General features: G+C 47.3%; 1 protein-coding gene across 1 annotated transcript; it reads right to left on the bottom strand.

Moving 5' to 3' along the window:
- Window positions 1–1745: 1745 nt before the first annotated feature.
- Window positions 1746–3423, bottom strand: CCL24 (C-C motif chemokine ligand 24). Its single transcript, XM_030872132.1, has 3 exons — window positions 3351–3423; window positions 2993–3110; window positions 1746–1914 (listed from the first exon to the last, which is right to left on the bottom strand). The coding sequence occupies exons 1-3, from the start codon at window positions 3421–3423 to the stop codon at window positions 1746–1748; spliced, it is 360 nt and encodes a 119-aa protein (XP_030727992.1).
- Between the last annotated feature and the right edge of the window lie 9682 nt (window positions 3424–13105).

Raw genomic sequence — 13105 nt, 5'->3', positions numbered from 1 at the left:
TCCCACCTGCAGTAAGACCGACCCTCCCCGCAGCTGACAATGACTAATGGAGGGGGTGTAATTCTGAGGGGTGGGTCTCACACCACTGCCCAGTGGCTGGAGCTCTAATTCCCCTCTGCTTGATAACACACTCTTATTGGAAGTGATAACACACTCTTATTGGCAGTGATAACACACTCTTATTTCCTTCCCTTGTATTACCTCCTCATTTTCCTGGTGTTCTTTCCTGTACCTCCCAAATATAATATCTGAACCCAAATCTTTGTTTTCAGCGAGTGCTTCTGGGGAAACCCCAAACAAAATTGAAAGGTTTCCTTATCCGTATTTTACAGATGAGGGAAACTGAGGCTCAGAGAGGTTAAGTAACATATTTCAAGGTCATGCGGCTTCTCAGTCAGGACTGGTGTTAAACCCACACTGCTTTTGATTTGTGAGTGTGTTATTTTTCTCCCTAATCCTTTGAAGCCGGAGGCCAACCACCTTTTATAATTTAATAGTCTTTTGATGCCTAAACAGCTCCTTGTGCAATAATACGTTCTGTCAAAATTTTTTACAAATTTAACTGAATCCAGCTATGCATGTATGTTCTTCAGGGTTCATAACAGGACTCCCAAGGGCAGGCCAAGACCACTCCTGGGATACCCTGTGCTCAGGCTGTCTTCATTCCCCCCCCCCCAGCCTCGGATGGGCAACTCAGGGTGATTTCTGGGGCACGCACTCCACTGTTGACACCCCAACTCTGCCACCCAAGGGAGATGAGGACAGGCAAGACACGACCACCTTCGAAGGAGAAAGCACATTTTACTTAGATTGTTCTTAGAGAACAGCAAGTGTGTCCATCTACACTCGACATACAAATCACATAGTATAGAAAAAAAAAAAAAGCTGGGATCCTCTCCCCCCTCAGCTCCCACCCCATCTTCCCCTCACCAAAATGTGGGGAAAGACCAGCCTTAAAGGCAGAGACGGCCTTTGTCCCCAAAGTAGCATGGAACACACTGTGCCATGAAGCAAAACATCTCCTTAAACCCATATCTTCACAAAGGAATTCAGCTCCCCAGGCTGGCCCCTCATCCAGGTCCTCCAGGTGCATTTCATTACAAAAACCAATGAGTTCCTGAAAAAAACTTTATTAGTCGTATCCCACGAGAGGTGTGCAAGGAGGGCCAGGATATGGCAGTGAACGCAGCAAAGAGCCCTATGCTTTTGTTGGGTTTTTCTTCACCTGGGAGGCTGCAGGTGGGACAGGCCAGGAGCATCCCCACTGTAATGGAGAGCTGTGGGTGTTGAGAGGTCACCCATCCCCAGACAGATAGACAGACAGCCCGTAGGCCCCACTGCAAGACCAGAGGGCCCATAGAAGACGGCTGCACGCTAAGGTACAAGCAGAGTCTGTCTGCAGGGTAGGACTCATGCGCTTGGGCTCTGATGGAACCCAGAAGTCAGGGAAGTGCCCGCCCCAGCTCAGGGGGAGGACAATGGACCGCCATGGCCCTCCTCCGGGACCTTCTCTCCCAGCTCAGGAAAGGCAAGAGGCCCAGGATGCTTGGAGCCCTCATTCAGCCCCCAGGAGCAGGCCTCCCCTGCCTTGGGTTCTTTTAATAGACTAGACACATCCCCTGAGAATGATGCTAGGAAACAGGACCATTAGCCCTTTGCCTGCCACCGCTGGCTCACCAGGCCCCAAGCAGCCTTTTAGGAGGTGAGACCCAGGCCCAAGCTCAGGGCTGGGGGCCGGGCAGGGGTTAGATGGAGGTGCTGTTGGCAGGGTGCCTCTTGACAGCGACCTTGGCACCCATCACTCTGGTCCTACTGGAGGCTTTCTTCTGCTTGGCATCCAAGTTCTTCATGTACCTCTGGACCCACAGCAACTTGGGGTTGCCACAGAACCTCTGGCCCTTCCTGGTGGTGAAGCTGCGGGAAGAGTGACAGGGCACACGTGAGGTCTGGCAGGGGGTCTGGATCCCTTCACTTTCTGAGGAGGTCGTGTGGAAGCCCAGAGGACACGCTGCTGTCCCAGCCTCCTGGCAGGTTCCTGACACGATGTCTCCTCTCTGTGCGTCTGCATCTCTTTGTTTCAATAACCTCATGTTCATGTTCAGTAACCTCCTTGTCATATGGGGGAGGCCCAGCCCTGCCTTTAGATAACACTGGGTCTGAAGAGAGAGACACAATGTCTACTCACAGGGGGGAGAGAAGATGCACTGAAAACCCCGAAGAAAAAAGGCCTCCAGTTCACACAGTGTGCAAGGAAGCGTGGCCGATAAGGATACCAGAGCTGGGAGTGGGCAGTGGGATGCCATTTTCCAAGCCAGCTCCGAGCGGTGGATGCCAGGCTGTGGAGCTGGGTCTGGAGCCAGTGGGGAAAATTACAGTTAATAATTAATTTTTTTTTCTCAAAGATGCAGACAAAATTAAGATTCAAAGTTTTAATTAATTTCCATACTGATGAAAATAATTCCATGAATTCGATAAACCATTGCATAAATGCTATAAGGTAAAAAAATGTAAACAAGTGTTAACAAGTTTAAACAATTCACTAAAAGTAAATGATTCTGCATTATAAATGCTACCTTCTGGGTTAAGAAAAGACCACATTTCTAGGGCATGCCACTGTTTACGCAGTGAGCTTACATTTGCTGTCTTGTAACTCTGAAGTTATTTGGAGTCCTAAGTGACCTTGAATAGGCCACCTTTCTGAGCCTTAATCGCCTCTTGTAAAATGAGAATAATCAATCCTAGCTCATAGAATGGCTGAGAGGGTGAGATAAGGGAACGTTATATGCCCCGAATGGTGCCTCGTATATATTTGGTGCTCAGTACATGATTATTGACTCTGAATCCTCTTCCTAATCTTATGGATGAGGAAGTTGAGGCTCAGAGAGGTGAGGTGACCTCCCTAGGGTCACAGAGCAGGGCCCTCAGTGATCCTGAAGGCTCACGTCTCCCTGCCCCACTCCTGCCAGGTGGCCGAGGAGGAGTAGTTTCTTACATCACTCCTGCCTTGGGGCAGACACTCCTGTTGGACAGCTGGTAGTTTATCACTCGTCTCTCAGGAATTCTCTTGGAAATGAAGGCTAAGCAGCAGGAAGAGGGGATGATCATGGAGCCTAAAAGACAGGAGAGAGAAGAGCCAATTTCTTTACCAGCCTGCTCTAGACTCTGGGCTTCAACATGGAGCCCGTCCCCTGCACTAAACCCCTCCAGTCCAGCCACTGGGCTGCCCCCTTCTCAGCAGTCCCCTCCAGACCCAGGCTGCTCAGTCCTCCATCCTCTGCTGTGCCATTCCAGCCATGCCCTTGGGACGGCTGTTCTGTGTGAGCGACCCAGGGTGGGGTCAGAGTTCTTACCTGCAAGGACAATGCAGTAGGTGCACAGGACCATGAGCAGGAGCCCGGTTGCCATGGTCATGGGGGCTGCCATGTCCTGGAGAGCAGAGGAGGCAGCTCAGAGCTCAAAGCTGGGGGCAGGAGGGGCGGGGCTGGGACAAGGGGCGTGGTTCCCTGCGAGCACTCCAGCTGCCCTCTGGCCTTTACCAGGGCAGCTAGGAGGAAACATGTGCTTATATACATATAGCCTCCCCAGGGAGCCTTCCCCTCCCCTCCTTCAAAGTCCTAGAAGCCTGTGAGATCAGCAAAAAGGAAGTCGCTGCTAACTGAGTCAGGGGTTATCTTGTCCTCTAAGAAAGGGCTGGCGGCGGAGGGCATTGCCCTGCTAGGGCGAAGTGCAAACGCATTGGATGCATGATGGCGATCCTGGCTGTGCTGCTCATTTCCTGTGGGACCCTGGGCAAGTCATTCACTTCACTTTTCCTCATCTGAAAAGGAGTAAAATTATCCTCTCTCCTTCCATCCATTCGTTCATTCACCAACTCTTGTTAAGCAAGTACCATGTGCCAGGCGTCTACTGCGGAGGCAGATGTGAGGTCAAGTGTGCAGTCAACTATCACAGGCGCTGGCGGAGTGGGCATAGAGGAAAGCGGATGCCGTCACTGTTCATTACTATCTCCTCGGACCCCTCTCCCATGCTCATGCGGCACCCCCTCTTGGTGACCTTGCATTCCCAATCCCCAAGCTGCCGGAGCCACCTAGCCTGCAGGCTCTAGGCAAGTGGGACGTGTCTGGAGACTTACATCCTCGGGGAAGCCCTTGACCAATGCCTGCTGGAGGGGTACAGACTCCAGGTCCAGCGTGACGTGTACTGTTTCTCGAGTTCCTGGAGGGGTGGAGCCAGTTTCCTTCTGTGAGACAAGACTTGGCTGTCTCCTCCCCTTCAGGGTCTGCTTCCCCCTCCCCTACTGGTTTCCCCTGGAAGCTCTGCCTGATAAACGACTGGCCCACGAATCCTCGTCTCAGGGTCTCCTTTGGGGACCCCAATCTTCTGGGGGGAGAGTGGCGCATGCACTTGTGGAGTGTGAGGTTGGCTCTGCTGAGGTTTGGAAGATGAAAGGCAGTGGGGACCGCGCTGGGGCTTTGTAAACCATAATACTTGGCTCAGTTGTCAGAGTGGGACAGGCCACCCCCCACCCCCATTCCAGACTCCCAGCCTGGGACCCCATGTTTAGAGACTCTTGTCACTGCTGCTTCCATTCCTAAGCCCTCCGCGTCCTCTCCATTTCGCCTCTCATGGAAATCCTTGGTTTTCTCCAGCCCCCCTGCCGTGGCCTCCCAGGAGCACACCTGTGTGGCAGCACAGTGGCCCACACCGCCTGGCCGATGATGACCAGCTGTGTGTCTACATCTCCCACTTGACCATGAACACCTTGAGATCAATGTCTCATTTCCACGCCCACCAAGTCCCGTGCAGATCACCTGTCCCATGGCCAGCGTTTGTAGAATGAATATATGATGGACCGACTCTGAATCACTCTCCTTTGGATCAGGGACTCCCGTGTGGTCTCTGTCCAGCATGACTGGGGTCAGTGTGTACACAGGGGAGCCATGCAGCGGGTCCTCTGATGGGGACAAGACTGAAGTTGGGGAGGCCAGCAGTGCCTGATCTCATAGTCCTTATTTATGGAGTGAAGTATGGTGAGCACCCCGCTCAGCTCTTCACTAGCTTTGCACATTCCCCTCCCCAGCCAGCAGTAAGGACCCTCACCTGGCAGAGGAGCATTCAGTGAGAGCCCTTTACATATGCAAGGGCTTCTCACTGAGTCCATTTTAGGAAGCTGCTTCTAATCTTTGCTCCTCAACAATTCCGAGGGGATAGCCTGCTCTCTGTCTGGGTTTTATAACAGGGCGCGCTGGGAGGGGTGGCTGGAGATGGGAGAGACAGAGGCAGCACGCAGGAGAAGGGTGAGGACTGGCCTGAGCAGGGTGGGAAGGCTTCGCGCGTTGACCACGTGTTGCAACTTCATTGGGACGGCAGAAGGTCATTGGGCGGGAGGGTTTGGGGTGGGGTGCCTCACCCCAATTAGTAACACTATTTAGGGGCTTTCCCAAGATGCTTTTTTTTTTTAAAGGCATTTCTTTTAAAGTTTATTTCTTTTATTTATTTTTGGCTGCGTTGGGTCTTCGTTGCTGCGCGCCGGCTTTCTCTAGTTGCGGCGAGCGGGGGCTCCTCTTCGTTGCGGTGCGCATGCTTCTCGTTGGGGTGGCTTCTCATGCTGCGGAGCGGGGGCTCTAGAGCTCAGGCCCAGTAGTTGTGGCTCGCGGGCTCTAGAGTGCAGGCTCAGTAGTTGTGGCACACGGGCTTAGTTGCGCCGCGTCACATGGGATCTTCCCAGACCAGGGCTCGAACCCTTGTCCCCTGCATTGGCAGGCAGATTCTTAACCACTGCGCCACCAGGGAAGCCTCCAAAGACGCTTTTTAAAAAAACACCCAGTCTCGCTGCTCTGTCTGGGAAAGTAAGCAAGGCAGGGACTACCAACCCATTTTACAAAAGGAAAAGCTGAAGTCTACGAAAGGTGAGTGAGTAGACGCCACCATGGAGCTCCTTATGCTGACTCCCGAAATGGGAACTGCACGTTCCCGCTGGAAGGGGGGATTCCAACAGCCCGAGCAGTTATTCAAAGTAAGAGTGGGAGAAGTAGGAGATGCCAGGAAAGAATAGAAAGGGATAACTAGTGTAAACAGTGCTGCAGTGAACATTGGGGTGTATGTATCCTTTTGGACCATGTTTTTCTCCAGATATATGCACAGGAGTGGGATTGCAGGATCATATGGTAAGAGAGCTAACATTTAGATAGAGAAGGAGGAGGAGAAGGAGAAGGAGGGGAAGGGGGAGGGGAGGGGGAGGAAGAGGAGGGGGATGGGGAGGAGGAGGAGAAGGAGGGGGAGGGGCAGGAGGCCAAGACAGCAGATGCAGGCAAAGACGTGGGGAACGGGGCTTCCCTGGTGGCGCAGTGGTTAAGAGTCCGCCTGCCGATGCAGGGGACACGGGTTCGTGCCCCGGTCCGGGGAGATCCCACATGCCGCGGAGCGGCTGGGCCCGCGAGCCACAACCACTGGGCCCACGCCCCACAACTACTGAAGCCCGCGCCCCTAGAGCCCGTGCTCCGCAACAAGAGAAGCCACGGCAATGAGAAGCCCGCGCACCGCAACGAAGAGTAGCCCCCATTCGCCACCACTAGAGAAAGCCCGCGCGCAGCAACAAAGACCCAACTCAGCCAAAAATAAATAAATAAATACATTTTTTTTAAAAAAGAAAAAATATGTTGGCTTATTTATTAAAGAGGTAGTTCAGTAAAGTGTATACCTGTTACCATATTTCAGCAAACAAAAAGTGGTCATTCTTGTTTTGTTGTTTTTATTACGACTCGTTTACAATCTGGTGAACTGACTAAGCAATCCACAGGCTCTTCCCTTTAATATATCATGGCATTTAATCTAATCTTTACAATAATGACCCTGTGGAGTAGATATTATTCATTTTGTTGCACAGAGGTGAAGTAACTTGTTCTGGTCACAGTCCCTGACCACACCTTGTTTGCGGCTGAAACCTGAAAACAAGGGTGTTAGAAATATGGGGAAAGTGAGGGAGAAAAAGGCTAAGAAAGAGGAGGAAAATGGACAAGATGATCCTAAAATTCATGTGGAAATGCAAGGAGCTCAGAACAGCCGAAAGAATCTTGAAAAAGAAAGACAAAGTTGGAGGACTAACACTTCTGGATTTCAAAACTTACTGCACCGTAAAGTAATCAAGGTAGTTTGATACTGGTGTAAGAATAGACATACAGATCAACAGAACAGAGCTGAGAGTCCAGAAAGAAACCCTTACATTTATAGTCAATTGATTTTTGACAAGGGTGCCAAGTCCATTCGATGGAAAAGAACAGTCTTTTCAACAGTTGGTGCTGGGACAACCGGATATCCACATGCAAATAAATAAAGTGAAACCCTACTCCATACCACATACAAAAATTAATTCAATATGGAGCAAAAATCTAAACGAGATAAAACTATAAAACTCTTAGAAGAAAACAGGTGTAAATCTTCATGACCTTGGATTAAGTAACAGTTTCTTTGATGTGATATCAAAAGCACAAGCAAGCAAAGGAAAAATAGATAAGTTGGACTTCTTTAAAATTAAAAACTTTTGTGAATCAAAGCACAGTATCAAGAAAGGGAAAAGCCAACCCACATAATGGGAGAAAATCTTTGGAAATCACCTGATAATTCTAGTATCCAGAATTATAAACAAGTCCACAATAAAAAGACAAATAACCCAATTTAAAAATAAGCAAAGAATTTAACTAGACATTTCTCAGAAGAAGATATACAAATGGCCCATAAGCACATGAAAAGATGCTCAACTGTGGATTGCTTAGTCAATAGGGAAAAGCAAATCAAAACCACAATGAGATATCACTTCACACCTAGTAGGATGGCTATGAAAAAAACCCAACAACAACAGAAAATAAAAAGTGTTGGCAAGGAAATGGGAACTCTCATATATTATTCATGGAAATGTAAGATGGTATAACCACTATGGAAAGGTTTGGCAGTTCCTCAAAAAGTTAAACATAGAGTTACAATATGACCCAATAATTTCACTCTAAAGTATATACCCTAGAAAACTGAAAATATTTACACAGAAACTTGCACATGAAGGTTCATAGCAGCATTATTCATAGTAGCCAAAAAGTGGAAACAACCTAACGTCCATCAATTGATAAATGGATAAACGAAGGTACAATGCAATATACAGTGGAATTTTATTCAACCATAAAAAGGAATGAAGTACCGATATATGCATTATGTTAAATGACAGACACAACAGACCAGACATTGTATGATTCCATTCATAAGAAATGTTCACAACAGACACATCCATAGAGACTTAAAGTAGATTCCTGGTTGCCAGGGGCCTGGAAGGAGTAGAAAGTAGGGAGATACAGAGTTTCTTTTGGGGGTGATGAAAATATTCTAGAATTCAATAGCAGTGAGCGTTGTACAAATTGTGAGTATAGCACTCACAGGTACACTTTAAAGGGGTTAAAATGATGAAGTTTATGTGATGTGGATTTTATCTCAATTAAAAATTAGACGAAAAAAGAAAGAGAAGATGCTGTGGAAACATTCAAAATGTTTGTTCAAATGGTGGGGCCTTTATTAATGGCTTTATTAAAGCTGCGCCCAGTTTCAAAGATCTTGTCTGCCTCCCTCATGTGGCCTGACTTTCATCAAACAGTCTGATATATTAGACTGGAAACCGAGAGGGCACAGGCAGTGGGATTTCCCCCGGTCCTCCCTTACCTTGGTCACACTTCCTGGCAAGCAGGCAGACAAGGAAGCTTCCTTCAGTGGGTCCCATGGCCGAGTCCTTAGAGAGTTGAGGCTTGAGGGCCCCTTCTCTCTCTCTTTTTCCTCCTGTGACCGTCCTCAGACCCCAGTGCCTCCTTACTCCCTCGCTCCGTTCTTATATCAAAACCTACTCTATAGACAGGCAATAAAAGGCACACATTCCCTCTACACCTAAGTGACTGATAACAGCTTAAAATAAGACGCTTCTTGTATTCTAGGCCTCTGCAAATGAGGACCATTGAAGCCAGGTTTCTGCTTCTTGGAGAGAGGCATTGAAAATATGCAAAGGGGAAGGAGTGCGTGAACCCAACGTTGCTGAATTGAAAGCAGAGGTATCCATGTATATATCATCTTTTAGAAACACTGATACACCAATAGCGATGAGCATACCTAGCAAAGATATTTCTCCTTGGAGAAATAAATGATTCTAGTCCTGGGTCAAAGAAAGTAGAACCTGGAATATCTTTTTGGTGCCAGAAAGTAAGAAGTTGCTCAAAGAATCATGGGGATATGTCAAAAGGACATAGGAGCCAGCTCTCGGGGGCTCACGCTGGCCAAATCTGAGACAGTTGGACCAGTAATAGTTGATAGTGATGTATTGAATAAGAAATCAATCAATCAATGAACAAACAAAGTAAGTCTGAGGTTGAATTTTGTCTCCCCACAAAAATGAATGTTGGGGTCCTAACCCCCAGGACCTCAGAATGTGACCTTATTTGAAGATAGGGTCTTCACAGAGATAATCAAGTTAAAATGAGGTCATTAAGGTGGGCCCTAATCCAGTATAACTGGTGTCCTTACAAAAAAAGGAAAATTGGACACAGAGATAGACACACAGAGGGAATATGATGTGAAGATACAGGGAGAAGATGGCCATTTGCAAACCAAAGAGAGAGGCCCGGAAGAGATCCTTCCCTCAGAGCCCTCAAGGAAGAACCAACCCTGCTGACACCTTGATCCCAGACTTTTAGTGTCCAGAACTGACTGGGAGCAAATACATTTCTGTTGTTTAAGCCCCTCAGTTCATGGTGCTTCGTTATGGCAGCCCTAGCAAACTAGGGAGAGAAGAGAAAGCTTTACCCTACAGTAGGATATCAACTAATAAATATAGAAGAAATGATGGAGTTAGAAAATCATCCATGAATGCTAAAATTAGTGGGTAAACGGGTGATGAGAGATGGGATATTTACATAGTCTCAAAGTATCTCCCCACGAATCACATGTTAATTACAAAGAAAAAGTCGGTGACTCAATAGTGAAGAAACCTGGGGGACAAGTTTCTTAAAAGCCATGTGAGTCTTCCTAGGAAGGTTTGGAACTGGACTGGGGATCAAGGAGAGAATCAGCTATGGTATACTGGAATGTTCTATACCCAGACCGCTAAAAACTAGCTGTGCAGACTTGAGCAGGTCACTCACTTCTCCCAAGCTTCAATTTCCTCATCTATGTAATGGGCAGGGGGTGTGGGTGACATGATCATGAGACTCCAAGGAAGTTATGGATATGAGAGCTCTTAGTAAACTTCAAAGCATGGTGCCCCTGCAAGTCTTCACCATCTAACAGCAATCAGAGCCTTAAACTAGAGGAATTAAGCCCACTTCAGGCATTAGACAGCAGAGGAGCAAATATATGGGGTCATTGAGGTCTTTCTTGGGCCCCTAAAATTGAATATCAAGGCAGATTGGCTCTTTTTCTTTTCAGGGCCACACCACGTGGCATGCAGGATCTCAGTACCTCCACCGGGGATGGAACCCACGCCCCCTGCAGTGGAAGCGCGAAGCCTCAACCGCTGGGCCACCAGGGAAATCCCTTTGCTGGCTCTTGAATGGGCTTTAAGGAAGAAGGGAAATGACTTGGAAGATAGGACCAACAATATCGGTCTTGCTCTTTTCTTGGGATCTGGGGTCTGGGTGACAGACAGCTGTTTCAAGATCCTTCCTGGGGTAGATGAAGTGGATGTGTTTTAAGAGGTTAAAAAAAATCTGTCCGGCTTCCCTGGTGGCGCAGTGGTTGAGAATCTGCCTGCTAATGCAGGGGACACCGGTTCGTGCCCCGGTCCGGGAAGATCCCACATGCCACGGAGCGGCTGCGCCCGTGAGCCATGGCCGCTGAGCCTGCGTGTCCGGAACCTGTGCTCCGAAACGGGAGACGCCACAACAGTGAGAGGCCCGCGTACCGCAAAAAAAATAAACACAAAAAAACCACAAAAATTTAATTGTAGACCTGCTTATTGATGATGTATATAAACATACTAGTAAAAAAGACTCTTGACCACGTAATAAAAACTAAATGTATGTTTATGTCAGCGGTTCAGTGTGTGAAATTAACTCAGAAATCAACAATATAAAAGTCTCATAAGTTTCAAATAATGTAAGTTTTACTTGCAGCATGAATTTATGCATTCACTATATATGGTTTTTACCATACACCATGCTTAGATTATTGGAGGCCAGAGCTCAACTTAACACAAACAGGAGCACAGATAGTGGTACCGCTAACCAGCTGGTCCACTCTGCCTGGTGAACTGGGACAGCTGTAAACCAAAGGGAACTAGAAGATCCCCTTGTATGTCTCAGTGTCATTGCTACCTCCTAGATGTTGGAGGCCCAGGGGAACAGAAGCAGGGGTCAAGAGATAAAGCTCAAAGAAGAAAAACATTGGTAGTGGGCAGAGCCATTCAGAGACAGATCTGCTCACCTTGAATGATAGTGAGATCCCCAACAAGGGGACCATGCAAGCACCTCTTGGCAGGCCTCCAAGTAGGAAATTCAGGCTTCAGATGAGGAAGTCCCATTCAGTTCTGGGGTTCTGGGATACAGGGAAGGACCCATTTCAGACTCAATGCCATTAGAACTCTAAGTCCAATGGAAAGACAAATGCATAAATGAATAATTACACTATAGCATGATAAGGCATACGTAGCAGAGAGATTAAGAGCACGAGCTTTAGAGACAATTAGGCCTGGGTTCATATACTGGCTCTATCAGCCTCAGTTCTGTTATCTGTGAAGTAGGGATGAAACCCTTTGCTTCCCAGGGGTATTATGAGAAAAGAGTGAACCACATGCTGTACATAATGTTCCTGGCAGGGTGCCCGGCCTGTAATAAATATTAACAAGGGGGGTCATTGCTAGTGCCAAGCACCTGCAGGCACAAAGGTACGAAGGAATCTGGGAGTGCAAAGGAAGACACGGTTCTGTGTGGCAAATGAGGAAGCTTCAGAAAAGAAGGCAGCCTACTCCTGGGCATATATCTGGAGAAAACCATGATTTGAAAAGATACATGTAGCCCAGTGTTCATTGCAGCATTATTTACAATAGCCAGGACATGGAAGCAACCTAAATATCCATTGACATAGGAGTGGATAAAGAAGATGTGGTACATATATACCATGGAATATTCCTCAGCCATAAAAAAGAATGAAATAATGCTATTTGCAACGACATGGATGGACCTAGAGATCGTCATACTGAGTGAAGTAAGTCAGACAGAGAAAGACAAACACCATATGATATCGCTTCTACGTGGAATCTAAAAAAATGGTACAAAGGAACGTATTTACAGAAGAGAAATAGACTCACAGAGACTATAGACTTACAGCTATCAAGGGGAAAAAGGGAGGGGAGGGATAAACTGGGAGATTGGGCTGGCATATACACATTACTATATATAAAATAGATGCCTAATAAGAACCTACTGTATAGCACAGGGAACTCTACTCAATACTCTGTAATGACCTATATGGGAACAGAATCTAAAAAAAGAGTGGACATATGTATATTTATAACTGATTCACTTTGCTGTACAGCAGAAATGAACACAACATTGTAAATCAACTATACTCCAATAAAAATTATTAAAAAAAAAAAAAAAAGAAGGCAGCAAGAGCTCCGCAGGACAAGGGGTCAAGGACATTCCAAGCCAATGGGAAGCCTGGTGAGCGGCAGATCGGTTGAGTTCCAGAAGGTGATGGGAGGAGGTGAGGTTGGGAGTTTGGGGGCAGAAATAACACACTGCATCTCAATTGTCCTGCCCCCAAAGCAACTCACATATTATTCCTTAATGTCCAGGGAAGTCACCATTGTCCCCTCCCCATATCTGATAATGTCTCTAATTTTGTTGATTGTACCTGTTTAACTCCCAGACCCATCTATTCCTTCTCAACCCCATTCCTCTGCCCCTATTTGCCTCCCTCCAATCTGTTCCGCACACAAATGCAAGAAAACTCCTCCTAAAATGCAAACTAGCCCTGCTCACTCCCCTGCCTAAAATTCTTCACTAGGACCCCATCACCAACAGCTAAACTTTGTTCATTCCATCATCTCCATAATTTTTTACCACTTCTGCCCACCACCCAA

Source organism: Globicephala melas, chromosome 15, assembly GCF_963455315.2.
Source record: "Globicephala melas chromosome 15, mGloMel1.2, whole genome shotgun sequence".
Classification (NCBI taxonomy): Eukaryota; Metazoa; Chordata; class Mammalia; order Artiodactyla; family Delphinidae; genus Globicephala; species Globicephala melas.
The sequence above is the reverse complement of the archived record's forward strand: the minus strand, read 5'-3'. Positions and strand labels throughout refer to the sequence as shown.

Excerpts from the sequence above, each read along its gene's own strand:
- CCL24 (XM_030872132.1), bottom strand. The coding sequence starts at position 3,423 with ATGGCAGCCCCCATGACCATGGCAACCGGGCTCCTGCTCATGGTCCTG. Across the intron at positions 3,111-3,350 it reads CTACTGCATTGTCCTTGCAG|GCTCCATGATCATCCCCTCT; the intron begins GTAAGAACTCTG and ends CCTGTCTTTTAG. Across the intron at positions 1,915-2,992 it reads TGCCCCAAGGCAGGAGTGAT|CTTCACCACCAGGAAGGGCC; the intron begins GTAAGAAACTAC and ends CTCTTCCCGCAG.